This window comes from Mauremys reevesii, linkage group 23 (assembly GCF_016161935.1).
Source record: "Mauremys reevesii isolate NIE-2019 linkage group 23, ASM1616193v1, whole genome shotgun sequence".
Taxonomy (NCBI): Eukaryota; Metazoa; Chordata; order Testudines; family Geoemydidae; genus Mauremys; species Mauremys reevesii.
Genome location: NC_052645.1, coordinates 18,650,010 through 18,668,621, shown reverse-complemented (window position 1 = coordinate 18,668,621; position 18,612 = coordinate 18,650,010). Strand labels below are relative to the sequence as shown.

At 45.7% G+C, this 18,612-nt stretch overlaps 1 protein-coding gene across 1 annotated transcript in view; it reads left to right on the top strand.

Annotated features, from left to right (window-relative positions):
- CSMD2 (CUB and Sushi multiple domains 2) overlaps positions 1–14,093 on the top strand; it is a 607,094-nt gene extending 593,001 nt beyond the window's left edge. The window contains exons 65-72 of the mRNA XM_039511298.1: positions 1,375–1,554; positions 2,210–2,275; positions 4,317–4,478; positions 5,202–5,314; positions 7,044–7,131; positions 8,680–8,818; positions 10,637–10,814; positions 12,348–14,093. Coding sequence (XP_039367232.1) covers positions 1,375–1,554; positions 2,210–2,275; positions 4,317–4,478; positions 5,202–5,314; positions 7,044–7,131; positions 8,680–8,818; positions 10,637–10,796 — 908 coding nt within the window. The 3' untranslated portion in view covers positions 10,797–10,814; positions 12,348–14,093. The remainder of the gene's footprint in view (positions 1–1,374; positions 1,555–2,209; positions 2,276–4,316; positions 4,479–5,201; positions 5,315–7,043; positions 7,132–8,679; positions 8,819–10,636; positions 10,815–12,347) is intronic.
- The last annotated feature ends 4,519 nt before the right edge of the window (positions 14,094–18,612 follow it).

The following is an 18,612-nucleotide window of genomic DNA, read 5'->3' as shown; positions in this document are numbered from 1 at the left end:
GGCTAGTCATTTCTCTGTCTTTCTTTCCGCATCTGGAAAATGTAGATTATAATAACAATAATAGTCACTGCACGGGGACTGTTGAGGCTTCATTCATGTTTATAAAGTGCTTTGAGATCCACAGAAAGGGAGAAATCAGAGGGAGGTTTGGGGAAAGCTTCCTACCAATGAGATAATTAGGTGTGTTTAGTAACCCCCCAAGGAAATTGGTGGCATGATTAACAACAAGATTGCCTCGAGCAGTAAATCACACACACACAGAGATGTCATAGATTTCTAATATCTAAGGGCCCAATCCTGAAAGATTCTGAGTAACTATGGGAACACAGGTATTCAGCACCTCTGAAGATTTGACCCTGTGATTCTGCAGACAGGTAGGTAGGAATTATTAGTTAGAAGGCAGCCAACAGGGATCCTTGGATCAGAGGAGAAATAAGGAGAGAATCCATCCCTCAGCCACTGTGTAGAACCACTGATACGATCACAGCCTTAGCAGGGTTCCATGTTCTTCTGCAAAAGTAGCTCAAGATTAAAGCAGTGTTTGCCTTCAGGCCATTTTCTATCTGCATGTTAACATGGTGACACGATGCTAGGACTACGGCCAGAGGACACATGGGGGACATTCGATTATTTTTTTTCTTGGCTTTTTTTCAAGTATAGTTAGGTTCCAATAGGGGACTGTGTAAAAATGGCCCCTTCTTGCCCCATGTATTCGCTCGTGTGCCTGCTGACTTCAAGGTGCAAGGTCTTGCAGAGCAGTGGGAGAATGAGCTGAATCCTGTTCTGCCTCGTGCATCGGCAAGGGTCTCTTCAGCACAGTTCCGATTTGGGGATCTTTGTCACTGAGGAGGACATTAGAGGTGCGGAACGAGCAGGGCTCAGCTCTCAAATCCTTGCTGGAACTGGAGGTGCCGCTAACTGGGAAGCTTGTTGGTTGACTCACAAACTGATCGCGTAGGATCAGAGAGTGAACTTGAAACCTGGCAGTGTGGCTTTTTCTGCCCATAGAGGTGCACTTCTGAGCATTCCCAGAGGAATCCTGCTGTTTGCTGATGCCGTTTGCAAAAGCGTTCAGGAGCGCACAGGCTCTGATTCAGGGCACCTGCTGAAAGTGGTGCTCTGCGTTCAAAGAAATGGGCTGCCAACTATTGAGGCAGACGTCTTTGGCCTGTTGAATTCCCTGTATCTGTGAAATGCCCAACCTTGTCATCTTCACGGAAGGGCTTCAGAGAGTTTTAAGCAGGACAAAACTCCCTTGGGTTAAATCCTGACCGCACTGAAGTCAATGGCAAAGCTCCCACTGGAGTCAGGGTTTTACCCCCTGTGGTGATATCCAGGCAGGCCTTCTCATCTCCGCCCTTTCTGGTTTTCCAGCTCACCACTGCAAACAGCCAGAGACCCCGTCCCATGCTAATGTCGGTGCCCTAGATTTGCCCTCCTTGGGCTACACCTTGATCTACTCCTGCCAGAGTGGGTACTATCTCACGGGAGGATCCGAACACAGAACCTGCAAAGCGGATGGCAGCTGGACAGGGAAACCACCCATTTGCCTTGGTAAGAGTCCTGAGCCCGCAGGGAGGGAAGGGACCGATTGGCTTGGGTTGTGTCTTGAAGCCCATCCCATTGCTACAGCGATGAGGAGTTGTGATCCAAGGGGAATTTGCTGTCTCACAACATCCAGGATACCTCTGAGAGAAGCTGGCAATGGTCTTGTTGTTTCGTGACTGCAGGTCTTATATAAACATATAAAGCCTGATCCAACTTGCGATGATGTCAAGGAAAACACTGTCATAGGCCTCAACGCCAGGTGAATCAGGCTCATAGACACCAGGGCTAGCAGCTGAAGGAGATTCTCTGTTTTACCTGCAGTGGCATTTGGCTCTGAAGAAACCCTAGTTAAAGTCCCTCACAGAGAGGCAGATGGATAGAAGGGGAATTCCAGCTCCCAGGGCTATTCCAGCTACCAATGGGCTGTTTGGGGTGCCAGTTACTGGGGGTGAGCATGCACACTGTGGGCATGAGAAACGTTAGCTTGATGTTTATCTCCTCTTGCTGCTCCTTTCTGAGCTGTCACAAATATCTGAACGCTGGGAAATGAGTGTGAAGCGACTCCCACACATCCATCATGCGTTGCCACAAGGGAAGTGATTAAACCATACTTCAGCGTCCCGTAATATTAATTTGCTGCGGTTTTGCCTATTCTTTTCAGCTGATATACGACCTAGCGGAAGACCGGTTGGCACTGCCAGGGATCCACCCCTTGCTAAAGTGTCAGGTACTGTAGAATGGTTATTTATTCTGTCGGAAGCATTGCTATTTAGTCTTAACGCAAAAATGTGGAAATAGAAGGTGGCAAGGAGCAATCTACAGCTCCTCTGCCTTTTCCTGTTATCAGATCATTCAGAAGGCTAATAAATAGCTTTTAGATTGTTCCCTGCAGTCCTTTAAACCATAGGGCCGGTGGAAACACCCAGAGTCCCCTAGCCACTGGGTTCCATGGTAGCACCACACTTAGACATCTGTGAGAATCACAGCCCAAGGGAGTTAGGCACCTATTTCCTATTGAATTTCTCTTCGGCTCCTTTGAAAATCTCAGCCCTGTGTGTCTCCTCGGACTAGAGCTGGTCAGAATTTTTGATTCAGAAACTTTTTTTTAATGAAAAGTTGTTTTTTCATAAAGAAAACTTCCCTGAAAAGCTGTAGTGTTTGGGGTGGGGTTATTTTTTATTTTCCAGTGTTTTGTCAAAACGACATTTCAAAAGGTCAGAGTTTGTTTTTTATCCCCGTCTCTCTCCTCCTTTTTTTTCCTTTATTCCTTTCTGCCGCCGAATACAATAGAATGAACCAGGGCTGGGGGTTTTCTCGCTTTGTTTTTCTTTTCATTTTCCTTTTGCCACTTTTCAAAACTTCAACACTGGACAAGTTGCAGACAGAAGGGCAAAAGGACAAATTAAACTCCATCAGTTTTAAAAAATTGGAGCAGTTGCAGGGGCCTCGTCATTCATCTCTCCTGTTTACTCTCTCTGGCACACAAGTTAGGCTCCCAAAGAATGAAATGTTTTAGTCTAATGGAAATCTTTTGTGTTAGTATAGGGGTATCTCGGTGAAATTGAATGGCCTCATGTATAGGAGATGAGACTAAATGATTAAATGATCCCTTCTGGCCTTAAACTCTATGAAAAGTTTTGAAAAATAATGTGGATCAGAGTGGCAGTTTCACTTTTCCTTTCACACTCCTTGGCGCAAAAAAAGGGGAGGGGGGAGAAGAGGAGGGAGAGATTCTAAATTTTTCAAAAAACAAATTGCGATAATTTTTTAAAAACATGACACTTTTTTTTTTCAATTTTTTACATGAGACCTTTGGGGGAGAACTTTAAAAATCAAATGTACTTTTTAGAGGAAGGATGGTTTTGTGATTAAGGCCCTGGCATAACACTCAGGACTCGTGGGTTCAATTCCCACCTCTGCCGCAGGCTCTCTGTGTGACTTGGACCAAAGTCACTTAAACAGCTCATTGCCTCTGTTCCCAATCTGTAAAATGGGCATAATAACATTTCCTTTCTCCTGCCTTTTCTCTGTCTTTAAATTGTAATATCTTTGGCTAATACACTATGGCCCAGATTTTTAAAGGTACTTCAGCATTTCTGTGCTCAGCACTGCAACACTTAACTAATTTAGGAGTCTCAAACTCGTTTTCAAAAGTAATTTAGCATTTAGGAGCCAAAATCCCTTTGACAGTCAATGGGCTTTAGGAAAATGAAAATTAGGCTCATAAATCACTTAGGCTTTGTAATCCTGAGCACAGCACCACATAAGTACCTTTAAAAATCTGTGTCTGTCTCCTACTATGTGTATATACAGCCCCTCGCATGATGAGTCCTCAGACACAGCCAGGGTCCCTGTGCACTACTGTAATGCAAATATTATTAATACTTTTGACATTTTGTGCTGCTTGTTTTCTGTTGACCCTTTCCCCACTTGAACAAGGAAACCAGACTGATCAGTTTCCCTTTAGTTTCTAGTCTGTTACGTTTTGTGTTTCTCATGTGTTTAGGGAAATCTTTGTGCATCTGAGTTTCCAAACATGACAAACAATTTTCTATTCGTATTAGAATTTTTTTAAATACATTTTTAACCCAGCTGAAATTGCACCTTTAAATAAATTCATTCCTATGGATCTGCCTGTTTCTTTGTCGTCTTTTCCTCCCAAGGGATGTTCACAATATTATCAATCATCCAGCAATATGATAGAATATACTTTAGCTCTGCTCAAAACCCCCTCTTTCCTCCCCACCCCTCTTTCTTACTGTTTCCAGTTCCCGCTGATGTGTTTGCAAAGAATTCTCTGTGGAAAGGCTCTTACGAATACATGGGAAAGAAGCAGCCCGCGATGCTCTCTGTCACAAGCTTCGATCTCACTACCAGTAAAGTCAATGCTACTTTGATAGACCACAGTGGCGTGGAACTGCTGGTGTCAGGTGAGGAGTCCTAGCACAGCGGCTTCTATGGATCCAGGCTCACCGGGGCAGGTGCAATCAGTCTCTTGCACTGAAACGGTGGCCTTTGGAGTCACAAACTGAAGCAGCGTTGTTCTGTTTTGTGAATGATATTGATTGCCTGCTGGATCTTCGACAGAACCGCTGAGCTTTGAAAGCTCCACTCTTTGATAGCATTAGAGATTGCTGCACCTGGAGTTAAAGATACAGACTTTTGTTTGCTCTGATTCCAGCTGAAAGCCAGTGCTGAGCTCATGCTTGGTTCTGCAGTGGCAGATTCACAATTAGTTCATACAAATGAGGTAAAAAGGCATAAATACCTCCTGCCTCATTATCCTCCGTTCCGTGCTTCTTATAATGAGCTGGTTATAAAGCTTAAACCCTGACAGGCTAGGTTCTTCCCATCCACCAGATGGTTTATTATCCTGGGGAGGTCTGTGGGGTGGTGGTTTGTTTGGGTTTTATCGCGTTGTGGCAACACTTTTATATGGCGCAGGAATTGTTTCTTGCTTTGGGAAGAAGCAGTTATTGTGCCACCATCTCTGATTCAGGTAGAAAATTCTCAGAAGCTACTTTTATAAATTGTCATCTCAGACTATTTGTTCCACTGGCCGAGCCCCTGCACCTCCATATCGAAATAGGGCACCTGCCAGGTTTGCTAGACCAAGAATGGCTGATTCGTAAAACCCCTGTGTTCTTTTCCAGGCATTTACAAGAGAGAAGACATGTACCTACTTCTCCAGGTTGATCAGATAACAGGACCGGTGGAGATCTTTGTTAACAAGTTCAAGAATGATAAATGGGCTTTAGATGGGCACGTAAGTATATCGACACGTGCAAATGTGTACTGTAAGTACACAACTCTCTTGCGTGGCAGTGTGTGTTAGTGTAACAGCCCGTTCGTGGGTTATCAGCAAAGTCTGACCTTGAGAACCACAGCACAAACCTCTGCCACCTTAGCTGGTAGCAGTAGTAGGTTGTTATCCTCTGCTGTTAAAGGGGATTCAACATTCTCTGCCAGTGCATTAGATTAACATTGCACAAGCAGCCCTTCTGCTATCACTTATGGCCATATGGATTTTCATTGCCCAGTGTTGTTAAATCTGCATGTTCTCCAGATAATGCAAAAGAAGAAGCCAAGAAGGTTAATTCCAACTCAGCTTTATGTCTCAGTTTAACATCCAAAAGAGCTAATCTTTCCCTGAGGACTTGGCTTCCCACACCAGCTTTTGTCTCTGGTAACTTCACATGTGCCTCAGAGGCCTCCTGGAGCTTAGGAGGAGACTTCATCTGATTGACCCCATGACCAGATGCAGCCTTGGCTCTAGCTCTCTCTGTTATCTGCAGTATGTGCAGCAGTTATTACAAACAAGATTTCCCCCCTCAGGAACAAGTTGTTGGGTTGTTTGGGTTTTTTTTTTTAAATGCTTTCAGCTTTCTGTGCAATTGAGTTAAATTAATGCTATGCATAAACTTGGAAGAGATTGCAAAGCCGAAGCAAGTTCTGCTCGTAAACAGGTGGCTAATGTGGAGTCTCCGGTAAACTCCAGCTGCTTCACTTCTCAAGCTGCTGTTGGGAGCCAAGGACTAAACTTCATGTGCTGCGGCAAACAGTGAATTACAAAAGTGTGGATACTTTGTTGGTCTTGTTTTATGGCACAAATTTTTCCTCCGTCAGACTCAACAGTCGATTGTTTAGTGCCACTCTGTGCCTTCAACTAGAATCTCCTACCAAACAAGCACTTTGCAGGACTTCCGGACACCCGGTGGGGCATCCGTCTTGCCGGATGCCAGTATTCTATGCAATTAGTGAGTAGAGTTGGAAGAAAGACTACCGAGAAAATCAGTGGTCGGCTTCCATTCTCTCAATAGCTACCGTAGTAAATTTGCTCATTTTACATGTCACAGGATTATGTTTTGAGCTGCCATTGCTACAGACTCCATCTGGCATCCAAGAATCACACTGGGTCCGTTCTGCATCTCCTCTCCTCACCTCTAATAAATGTTCCGCGGTCTGAAACTTTAGCTGGCAATTCTTTTGATGCTAACCAAAGCAGAATAGACTCCGCTCATTCACCCAAACCTGGGTTGGCTCTGCAAGACCAAAAGGAACAAACCATTGGTTTTGTCAATGAAGTCAGCTGCTGAAGATGCTAAGATTAGAATTCACCCCTGTGCCAAGGGTCAGCATGAGATCTTTACAGCACTTGAAGTTCAAAATAAGTCTTCAATTGAAATTACATCTATGCTCCCCATGTGGCACTGGGGTGAATTTCACCCTCTGAAATAATATACCTTTAACAGAAGGGAGTGTCATTTGTGTGTGGCCATGCTTTTAATATTAACCAAGCACATCATTAATATTAATATCGGATATTTAGCTGAGTTGATCTTTGTGTGAGTAAACGTATCCATGCTTCTGCCGCCCACTGTGCTTTGAACAGATTTATGGCCAAACCACAGGGCTGTGTTACATCCGCAATAAGATACGATGAATTTTTGAGACTCCATTGTAAATATGATTTATTTGGGCTCCCACGATTACAGGTCTCGTCTGAGTCGTCAAGCGGCACTTTTGTATACCAGGGCTTTGTACGCGGCAAAGGGTTTGGGCAGTTTGGCCTTCAGAGACTCGGTAAATTTTGTTTTATTATTATTTCAATGTTTAGGATGGATTTCAACACTGGAGAAAGTTTGAAAACATGAAGCGTTTTACCATTCCTGCATTTTGGTTTCCAAATTTACCGGGCCTTATCTACACGCTGTGTAAATTGGCTTAATCCGACTGATGCTAGTGGATCTGCACTTATTTTATACCAGCTGAGGATCTGGCCCAATATTTCTCGCTGGTTTGGCTGTTTGATCTGTCCATCTTTTAAACACCCGTGCCTCCTTCCTTACTCTCAACCGCCTCCTCCTGGAGCAAGGACTGACCTCTGCACTGGTGATTCCGTGCAAAGGATGTCTAGCCTTTGCAACAACGACAACAAAAAAAGGATGTTCTTAACTCAGGTTAGCTTAGTCAGGTTAAAATAGCAGTGAAGACATGGAAACTCGGCTTTGAACGCAGGTTACCAGCTTGAGTTGAAACCCAGGCTCCCCTACAGGCTGTCACCTGTGCTGCTAACCTGAGTTAAAAGTTGAGTTGCCATGTTGTCACTGCTATTGTAACCTGAGTTACACCCAGGCTAAGAACACACCTTTTTTCCAGTGTAGACGTCCCCTTCGAGCCGCGGCGTAAGGCGGTAGCTTTCTCTATGGCAGGGGGATTGGCAGAGTCAGTGAGGGCAAAACACGCCTCTTTAAGGACAGCAGAAAGATAAATATCGGTAATGAAGCCAAAGGAAAAGACAACCCATGTGGTCTAGTTGTTAGAGTAAGAGACTGTGGAGCCAGGACTCCTGTGGGTGAAATCTTGGCTATATTGGAAGCAATAGCAAAACTCCCCACTGCCGGCCAGAAAACATGCTACACACTGGACTGGCAGCCGGCAGACCTGAGGCGTGGCTCTGTCACTGTCCAGTGTCAAGCCACTCCACCTGTCTGTGCCTCAGTTCCCCCATCTGTCTAAAGGGGGTGAAACTACTTTCCTGCCTTGTGGGGGTGTTCTGAGGACACATTCATGACTATTTCTGACATGTTCGTGTCCTGTAATGGTGGGGGCCTTTGGAATACCTGGGTACAGCAGACAGAACTGGAGTCTCTTCAGAACGCTACCTGCTAGAGAACCGACTCTTAGGGTTTCCACCAGCTGTTGCTTGCTAGTATTTGAGATGCGCTTAGCCTGCTGTTACTGCAGCTCTGAGCATGACAACATAAGCAGCCACCCCACTGCTCCTCTTCCGCCCCTGTCTGCAATCACCCAATTGCTAGCAGGCCAGCATTAACCCTACCCTTAGAACCCTACCTTTAGGCACTGACACTTGAGCATTCTGGTGTTAGTATTTTTACTTTACTTAGATCTTTGCTGGGGTTTGTTTTTTTACTATGAAGTCAATGTTGAAACCTCAAACTAGGCAACATTATTCATTGTATTATAGCTGCAGTCCAGCCTGCATATGAATCCAAACCTTTAAATTACCTTGATGCTGAAGCATGGAATGAACTTGTTCTAGCAGAACTTGAGCAAACCCCAGTTCCCAGCAGCTGGGGTTTAAACGTATTTACTTTCGTTGTGTTTCAGACATCAGCCTGATTGAAAACGATCCAGAATCAATAGGACATCATTTTGTATCAAACAGCAGTTCTGTGGCAGCTGCCATTCTTGTGCCTTTCATAGCCCTGATTATTGCAGGGTTTGTGCTCTATCTCTACAAACACAGGTAGGTTTCAGGAGCGAAGCAATTAAAAAAAACCTGATTCATTGCTGGGCCGCGAGGGGCAATGCCTGGAGAAAATGGGATCGAAAAGAGCTAGGTGCTGAGGGGAATATTAATATTTGCAAGCTTAGCTTAAGAGAGCTCCTGATAGTTCTGCTTTCTGATGTGGTTGGTAAGGTGAGGAAATACTGTAGCAGCATATTTGCAAAGGACTGGGTAATTTAACAACTGCTAAGAAGATTTATAGCAATGCCAGGTTAGATAAGGCAAGCAAATCTCATGCTTCAGTTTAAGACTGATCCTGCAGGCGTTGCAAAGAATTTTTTTCTCGGGATTTGATGCTTTAGAGCGAGAGCTGTTGCTTTGGTTTGAAACTTCATGTATGTTGGTCACTGCAGGAGGTAGGATACAGGACTTGCCCACCCCATAGTCTGGTCCAGGGTGGCCAATCTATGTTAATGATGCCTTTGAGAATCTGGGCATTGCAGTGAGATTGTCAAAAGTACCTAAGGGGTTGAGAAGCACATGTCTCCGAGAATGCTGGTGGAATTTGTGCTGCTAACCGTCTTGGGTGCTTTTGAATGTCTCCCCCTCAGTCCACGTGCTCGTGACCTGAGCATCATTGCTAGCTGGCTTACGCAAATGACAGATATTTACATCTTGGCAATGCTAGTGCTGCTCACCACTCAGGGAGGGGTCCTGTTCAGTTGCACATGCAGCTTACTCCTTTGAACCAAGACACAACAATGGAAAATTGTGGGCACTGAATGCTTGAGAACCTGGCCCTGAGCTTGTCTCAAAATTTGCCCCAGAAGGCCTGGTTAAGAGTAGATGAATTACCCCAACTCTAGCTGAGGACAGTGGAAGTCCCAGTTGCTTGGCACCTTTCAGGATGACCGTGCAGGCTCAGCAGGCTGCAAACAGATTTCACCTTCCATTGTTTTTGGTCTTGGATCCGGTACCATTTCCTCACGACCCTTTGTCTTGAAAGGAACAAGATGAACCATGTGGTGGATGGGGGAGATTAGTCTTGTTTCGCCTTACAGCAGGCAATTGGGTGTCTCTGAAAAACCTCAAGTCCCGATCAGATAGCAAGACCTCCTTTTCCAGACCCATCCTGCTAGCGATTCTGGGCCAGATCCTCAGCTGGTGTAAAGCTGGTGTAAAGCTGGTGTATAGCTATGCTGATTTACACCAGCTAAACTTCTGGCCCTCCATTCCTGCTTAATGCCATCGGGGCACCACCAATGAGGTAATATTGATACAACTAAGAAAGCGCCCAGAGATATCCTGTAGGCCATTTGGGCACCTCGGACCCTGCTCGAGTGTAGTGAATTCATTAGACCTTTCAGTGAGACAAGGTGGGTGAGGTAATATCTTTTATTGGACTAACTTTATGGGAAGGGAAACACTTTTGAAATTCACAGAGCTCTTTTTTCAGGTCTGGGGTAGGTAACCAGGATGTCCAAGCTAAATACAAGGTGGGACAGATTGTTAAGCATAAGAAGTTCACATATACTGTAGGAGACCACTTAAAATGAAGTGGGCAATAAACCCCTCTGCAGTCATAGGATAATGGAGGCTTAGCTGGCAGTGGGGTGTGTTACAAATCATTGTAATGAGCCATAAAACCAGGATCTCTGTTAAGTCCAGGGTTTTCAACATCCAGCAGACACTATTTAGTTTAAGTTCCCAGGCCCATCTCTTAGACCTTTCAGTGTCGTTTTGACTCAGCATCCGAGCTGGGAGAAATGGTCACAAGCCTGATACCGTGAGGAACTAGCTGTGATCTCTCTGGGTTCTGTTTCCGGCACCCTGCAGGAGAAGACCAAAAGTACCGTTCAATGGTTATGCCGGCCATGAAAACACCAACGTCCGAGCGACGTTTGAAAACCCGATGTACGACCGAAACCTACAACCCACAGACATCGTGGCCAACGAGGCGGATTTCACTGTCAGCACCGTGTGCACGGCGGTATAGCACTCATCCTCTCGTGCGGTGAGTGAGAGAAAAGAACACTTGATACTTGGCTGTTGAAGGCACCCACAGATCTATCTATTTCGTTGGCCCAACCGGGCTGCAGCTGTCACCATTAAAACGCCAATGTTGTTATAAACAGCGTCTCTTTAATGGTGACCACTGGCTAACTAATCTGACCCACTGTAATCCACACACGCAGAGCCTTGCTTTGACTTCAACACAAGTGCCGTGCTGTTAGTTGGACGGAAATGGGCATTGGTCCATACAGATCCCTGTTTGCCTGTGAAAACCTAACGTTTAATTGGCATCTTTTGGAATTCTAAGTCCAACACCCCAAGAGGCACATGCTCACCCCTGCCCTTTCCTCCCCAGTGAGTGGTGGGGGGAAGTGAGTCCAAAATTCAAACTGGAATAATTCCCTTAATAAAAATAAAAAATTGCAGGCAGGGAATCTCGCCTAGTGGTTTCAGCAGGAGCCTGCATTCTAGTCTCTTGTGAATTCGGGGAGCATGAATAGTCTTGTGGTGAAGGGGCTGGGTTGGAACTCAGGAGATCAGGACTGGATTCCTGGCTCTGCCACAGACTTCCTGTGGGACCTTGAACAACTCACTGAGCCTTTCCCTGCCTCCATCCCCGCTGTACAACAGGGTTAACAGTCCTCCTCTACCTCACAGGGGCGTTGGGAGGATAAATACATTGCAAGATTGTAAGGTGCTTAGATGCCATGGTGACTGGGCCCAGATAAGCACCTAACAATTAGAAAGTTATTACAGTCAGATCTGTGACTCATCTCAGCTTTTGCTAAGGGGAGCAGAGACAGGTTCAGTCAGTCAGCACCAGTGCATGAACCCAAATGTTTGGGAATCCATCGCTGGCAGGCAGATACACCAGGCTGTTATACAGGGGAAGAGATTTGAGATCGTCCCCAACACCTTAGATCCACACATCCAAACACTTTTTGGATCTGATCACTGCAGTTTGGTTCCATCTTTAAGTAGAGACCATGATGCTGTTACTGAGACTGCCTTGTGCAAGGTGGCCCAGTGGTTTGGGCAGTAGCCTGAGACTTGGAAAAACCGACTTCAAGTCCCTGCTCCGCCACAGACTTCTTTTGTGACCGTGGTCAAGTCACTTAGCTTGTCTGTGCCACAGTTCCCCATCTGTACAGTGGGAATCATAGCCTTGCCCTGTGTCAGAGAGGTGTGGGGGTGGGAGGGTAAATACATTACAAACTGTGAGGTGCTCAGACATTATGGTAATGGGTGCAAGGTAAGGTATATCTTAGGCCAGGTATACACTAGAAAATATCACAAAAAAAGTGTGTTTGCTGGTATATCTTAGACATCAACATAAGCTACACCAGCAAAAGTACTTATTTTTGCCAGTATAAGCGGCATCCCCAGCCCTAGCCAGTATTGCTACATCAGCAAAAGTTTCTAGTGTAGCCCTGGCCTCAGAAAGATAGTGAAGCTGCCTCTGGTTCTCTGGTTCTTGCATGTCTAATAATAACTTGCTCTTGTCTCTCTCTCCTTTCCTCCCCAACTGCCCCAGAATTCTCCACGGGCAGGTGTCCTGTTGATGATTGTGTTTCACCTCACTAGTCCTCGGTCATTATCTTCCCTACCCCAATCATGCTGAGGCTGTGGAGAAGCTGCTGCTCCGTTGTTGGACTTTGAGTTACTCCAGAGAGAGCCTGCTAGGCTGTCATCCATCCTCCTCATCTTCACCCACCCACCACGTCTTGCAGTGGATAATCAAGCCAACCAAAGTGTCTCCTCCAGCACAGCTCGGGAGAACCTCTCCTCTTCCCCTCCATTGAGCCACTTCCAGTTCCTCCTGGCCAACTTCAAGATCCCAGTGTTGCTGCTCAGAAATCAGACCGCGCCCAGCTGCTGAGCCTTAGAAGGCAGGTGATCGCCTTCTAAATTGCCTTGCCAACCTGCTGTTCATTATCTCAAGAGAAGCAGTTAATGCCGGCTGAGTGCTTTTCTAGCAGAGGAAACAGTTGTTGGGGGCTTCTGTGAAACCAACACCACATTGCTTTTGGGAAAAAGCTTTCTTGGCAAAGGGATGGACTTCAAGTTGCACGGCACAAAATGTCTATGGGTGTAACTGAGACATCCGACTTCTGGAAGGGAGAAATGATTGGTTTGTTTGTTGTTGATTTTTGTTTTGGTTTTTGGCAAGGGCTTTTAGTGATGCAAAAGTTCTGAACAAGGATTTTTTTTTTATTAGAGAGAAGGAAAATCTTTTTTTTCCCCCGTCTTATTGATTTTTCCCTCGGTTTTCTTCTGCTGCTGCTGTTAATTTCAACATCCTTTCTCTAAATCTCAGAGGTCACCATGGGGCCAATAGGAATTGAGTCTCTCAACCAATGATTCTCTGTCCCTCCTGTCCCAGCGGTTAATGATTGCTACTCTTCTGTAACTCTTTACACAAACATACACACACACACACACACACACACACACACATTTAGGGGGATAGAAAAAAAGAAAACTTCTTTTTCAAAATAGACCCTACAAATACAGATCATTTTTTCCCCTAGTGAGTTCAGAAACCTTTGCCCTTTCCACGGCAACACGGGAAGGGCTTTAATTTCAATGCGGCACCGTGGGCTTCGTTTCTCAGAGGCCAAAAGGGAGTTTTGACCGCAATGAAAGCAGATAAGAAGACTTGATGTTGTTATTTTTCCTTTCAAAGAATGACACTTTGGTGATGAGACTGGTCGGCTCTAATAAAGGGATTTAGGTTTTGATTCAGGATTTAATTCTGTTTGGTGTGAGTAGCTCTTTGTTAGACAGGGCTGAAGTCAGAGAGAGCAACCGTGCCGTTTTATCCCATCACGAGCCGACCGCTTTTCCCAAATGCAGCAGACTTAGACCAGTATGTGTCAAATGAACTTAGAAGAAGCAGCTTTTTGTTACTGAAGTGGAAACAAAACTTTAAAAAAAAAACCAACCAAGGTGTTAATTTACATTTAAGTTTGGTTTTGAACAGTATCGTTCCCCTGTCTAATATTGTCTAGGTTCCTGTCTGATTAAAACCACACTGCAGCGCTTTTCTTTGCTGCCCCTTTTACTGGAGCTAGAGATATATTTAATTTTACTTCTAGCTCTTATTTTGACAGCTGTCTGACAGTAAGCAGTGATCTACAGCCTGTTTGCTGAGCAGCCAGCCTGCCAAAAAACAGGCCAGTTGCACTCCCAGAACCATGCTGCTCAGATTGATTGGGAAGAGACGCATGTGTGTGTTTAAAGCAACAGGGTCCTGTGGCCCCTTAGAGACTAACAGACGTATTGGACGAAGTGGGGATTCACCCACGAAAGCTCATGCTCCAATACATCTGTTAGTCTATAAGGTGCCACAGGACACACTGTTGCTTTTTACAGCTCCAGACTAACACGGCTCCCCCTCTGATGTGTGTGTTTGTGTATGTGTGCGTATTCAAAGCAGGTGTACGTTTTTAACAGTGCGAGTGATTAACTACTGGAACAGCTTAGCCTGAGTTGTGGTAGAATCTCCATCACTGGCAATTTTTCAATCAAGATGGGCAGTTTTTCTAACCGATCTACCCTAGGGTTACTGTGGGGCCTGTGCTATGCAAGAGGTCAGACTAGATAATCACAGTGGTCCCTTCTGGCCTTGGCATCTCTGAAAAACCAGCGCGCCGATCCTGCAATGAACACCAGTGATGCCAGGGGCTGCTCACACATTGCTCCTTGCCAGTTTGGGTAGGGGAACCCATGCTGACAAAGAGCAGCTCCCCCAGCAGGACGCTAGCAACGGGTCGTACCCCATGCACTGATGAGGCTGAGACGGCATCCTGGTGCTACTGGGGGGCGGGGGGAGTTCCTTTTTTAGTGAGGGTTAAAGTGGTGATGAGCAGCTCCCTCTAAAGCAAAGATTTTGTGGGTTATGGGCCCCATTCCGTCCCTATCCCCACTTGTGCGGATTGATAGAGGGTCTGGATCCAATTGCAAAATGAGATAGACGGATGTATAAGAAAAGAACTCCACAGCGCGTGACTGAAGTGTGCAGCAGCATTCAGTATCATAGCCACAGGGCCAGCTTCTTGCCTTTGCACGTGTGTCAATGTGGAGTAACTCCTGTGAGCTCCAAGGGGTAACCAAGCTAAGGATCAGCCCAGTGATTTTTATTTTGCCTGCAAATAGGTGACCAGCTTCAGATTTGAAGATTTGAGACCTCTCTCTGGTCTCCCTCCATTATCCCAGACACTAGTTCAACCAAATAAGATCCCCAGGTGATTGCACGGAGCATTATTCCTATCCTTTTTACTGACCCCATTGTATATTGTGAGGACCCAGCTCCCTTAGAAAGAGAACTGTGCATTTAGCAAGAGAGCATCCTCTTGCAATCATTCATGCTCTGCTGATAATTATTGTATCAAATTGGCAGCCCTCTCGACCTTCACACTTACTGTTCTGCTTCAGAACTTCAGACCAACAGTGGGGACCGAAATGACATCCTCCTGCTTCCACCATACAGACCCCCCTGCCACTTGACCTAAATTAGAATCTTTGCCAGCTGTGAGCAGGACAGGATATATGACACACATTTGAGCAGTTCTGATTCTGTTCAGTAGAGGGCAGTGGCGCGCGCACACACACACACACACACACGTACGTTAACTAAAGAATTAAGGGCCCCACATTCTCAGCCTTTCTGATTTGTTCAGATAATGCAACAGTACAGGATATACATAGAGGTTTAGAATCCACCAGATGTCTTTTAATAGCATGGCAGGATGAACTGTGGCTCTATTTAAACACAGCACTAGCTGCTTTCAACCAATTATGTACCAGTTTTCATTGCTGTTCATGCAACAGTTCAAAGGTGGTACTGCCCCATTTTTTTTGCAAGCTGGCCGGGTCATGAAATGTGACATATTTTTCATTCTTGTGCCCATCGGACTTGCATTATGTTTAAAAAAAAAGAAAGAAAAAAATCCCTCTTTTGTACAGAGATATATTTTTATGAAACAAAAGTTTGTACAGTTAAAAAAAGACACAATGTAAATGGTTTTTTTTTCATTATTGTAGTAAACAGTAGTGGAAGATTGGCTTTTTTGTAAATGTAATAAAATGTATAAATATGGTTTACATTAAAAAATTGTAAATATGTAATCTATACATACACTTGGCTTGTCTGCAGTATATTCAAGTTAATTTATCTGTCTCTGTATATGAGGCTTTTCATTGTGTCCAGGCATACTTTACTGAATTTGAAAGCTATTTTAAATTTTTGAATTAAAATAAAATATAAATTTTTGCATTGCTTTTCTTACATTTTCCTGGCATTTTTTCATGTGCTTCCAAGGATCTCCTCATTCTACTCTGCAAGGAGGCTATGGACACCAACCACGCAAGCTGAGAAAGGCCTCTCTGTATCTCCTGAGAACAGGAGGTTTCAGCCAGCCTGCGGATAAACCTAGATATGGGTGGGCTGAGGACACGGAGGATTCTCGTTGCTGTACTGGATCTTTTCTCTTTCCTTCATGCAGTTCTACTCTAGAATGGCGGGGTTGGGGCTGCAGGTCAGAACTGAACGGGATTGGCAAAGCTGGGGAGGGGAAACCCAAGACTGGCCTAGCAGGGAATGTGGCAGAGTGGGAGTTGGAGGCAAAGGCACAGAGCTGAGCGTGGGGTGTGCCCAGGACTGGAATAGCAGTGGGGTTCAAAAGATGCATTGGCAGAGCTGCGGGAGAAGCCAGGGCTGGCTTAGAAGGGCACTGTCAATCTGGCTGAGGTGCGTTGGCAGAGGGACAGTACAGGGAAAAGGAGGACGCTTACGCCAGCCACCTTTCTTGCTCTGTGCCCGGCTCTTCAGAAGGCCTTTATTCCCTTGCCTTCCTGAGCACCATGTTCACAGACCCATAAAGGGAATAGGAGCAAAAGGCGGGAAAGGGAATCAGACAAGACCCTTTCCCCCTCCCACTTCACATACTCGTCTCTCCTACCGCAGCCGGCAGCCATCAGGAATCCTTGGAAGACATCCCCGATCTGGATTCAGTCCGTGCTTCCTGGCTTGCAGCAGATTCATGCACAAGGAGCTAAACTGAACTGACATCCAGGGTGACGACTTCTCTCTCCAATTGCTCTGCTAACAGAGGGGGATGATATTCCACCTGTAATCCTTACCTTTTTTGGTTTTCATTGGCGAGCTGTTGCTATTTCATCCACGGGGGAGGGAGGACAGGGGGGATTCGGTGAGATTATAGAAAGAAAGAGGGCCAGATCCTTAGCTTCGGTGGGGCTATGCTCGTTTACAGCAGCTAACAGCGCTACTGAATTACCCCAGTTGTGGAGCGGGACTAGAAATCGGAGGAGCTGCATGAGCTGCTGGATGAAAAGCGATGGATTTCACGCTGACACCTCCTTGATTCATCCGCCCTGCTCCCAATCAGAAGAGCGGGGACCTGTGTTCCCCCTGTCATGTGAAAAGCCCCTCGCCCTTCAGTGTGGTCAGTAAAACAAAAGAGAAGAAAGTGGTGCTAGGGGAGGCCAGAGAGCGAGAGGTTGTGCCATGAAATCAGCTCCTTAGCTCAGTTACTCCTCAGGCCGCGAGAGCCAGGGAGCTGCGTTCTCATCCGGCTCAGCAATTATTGGTTACCTCCGAATGCCCCGTTGGCGCTGAAAGACATTTTACGTTGGAGTCCGGGCCGTAGCATAGGGCTAGGTGGGCCTGTGTGTCAATTGGGTTATGCTCTTAAGCGATGCGAAGACAAAGCAAAGATCCTGCCGGCAGCTGGTGCTCAGTCACGATCCCACAGGACATGTTGTAGAGCAGAGGTTTTAGCCCCCTATGTCCTGGCCAAATTATTAGAAAAACCACATTCTTCCTTCCCCGAGTCCACCTGCAGTGTCACCCGGATGTGCAGCTCTTCAGTAGGGGCCCTAGACCATGGCATGGCATGGCTGGGCCAGGCCTCACCGCAGTGGTGGCTGCGGTTTTACTGGCACGTGAAATGATCCTTTAATATCCCTCGCCTACCTCACAAGGTGTTTGTGAGACGGAAAGTGCTTAATAGGCAACAGCAAACTCCGATTGTTGGCAAAACAGTGTCATAGGAGTGCACAGTGTTACAACTCTTGTTTTAGTCCTGATCTGGGTAGAGGGACTACAACTGAACCATGGTTTTATGGGAATTACTAGCGCTCCAGATGTTAAAGGGAGCCATGCTGGTTGGACCAGGAAGCATTTGTCAGACTTGGTCCCTAAAGCACAGAGTATGTAGTTAAACTACACAGAACTAAAATGTTGGCCATGCTGCCGTGTGCCCAAGTTTGTGCCTGTCGGAAGAAGGGTGGGGTCTTAGCGGCTACACAGCAGACTCAGCCATGCCATGAGTATTTGGCTGGATTTTTAGAAGGGTTGAGAAGAGTTGGTTGAACTCTTTTGACTTTTCAACACAATTTTTTATTCAAAATTTGGCAGAAAAGAGCACCCAAAATATCAACAAAATCTTTTGTCAATTTTTTTTTCCAGTTTAGCTGGTTTGAAATATTTTAATCTTTTGCAAAATTAGAGGTGGGGAGAGTCTAAAATATTTACAAACTATTTTACTGTTTCTTTGCCTAGGGCTAGTGCTGGACACACATGGGTGTGAATTGGAGCTGTGGGGGCTCATCTCTTCAGACAATCAGGCTCATGAAGACTAAAATGTATTCACCCACGAAAGCTCATGCTCCAATACGTCTTTAGTTTCTAAGGTGCCACAGGACTCTTTGTCGCTTTTTACAGATCCAGACTAACACGGCTCCCCCTCTGATACTAAAATGCTCGTGTGTGTGAT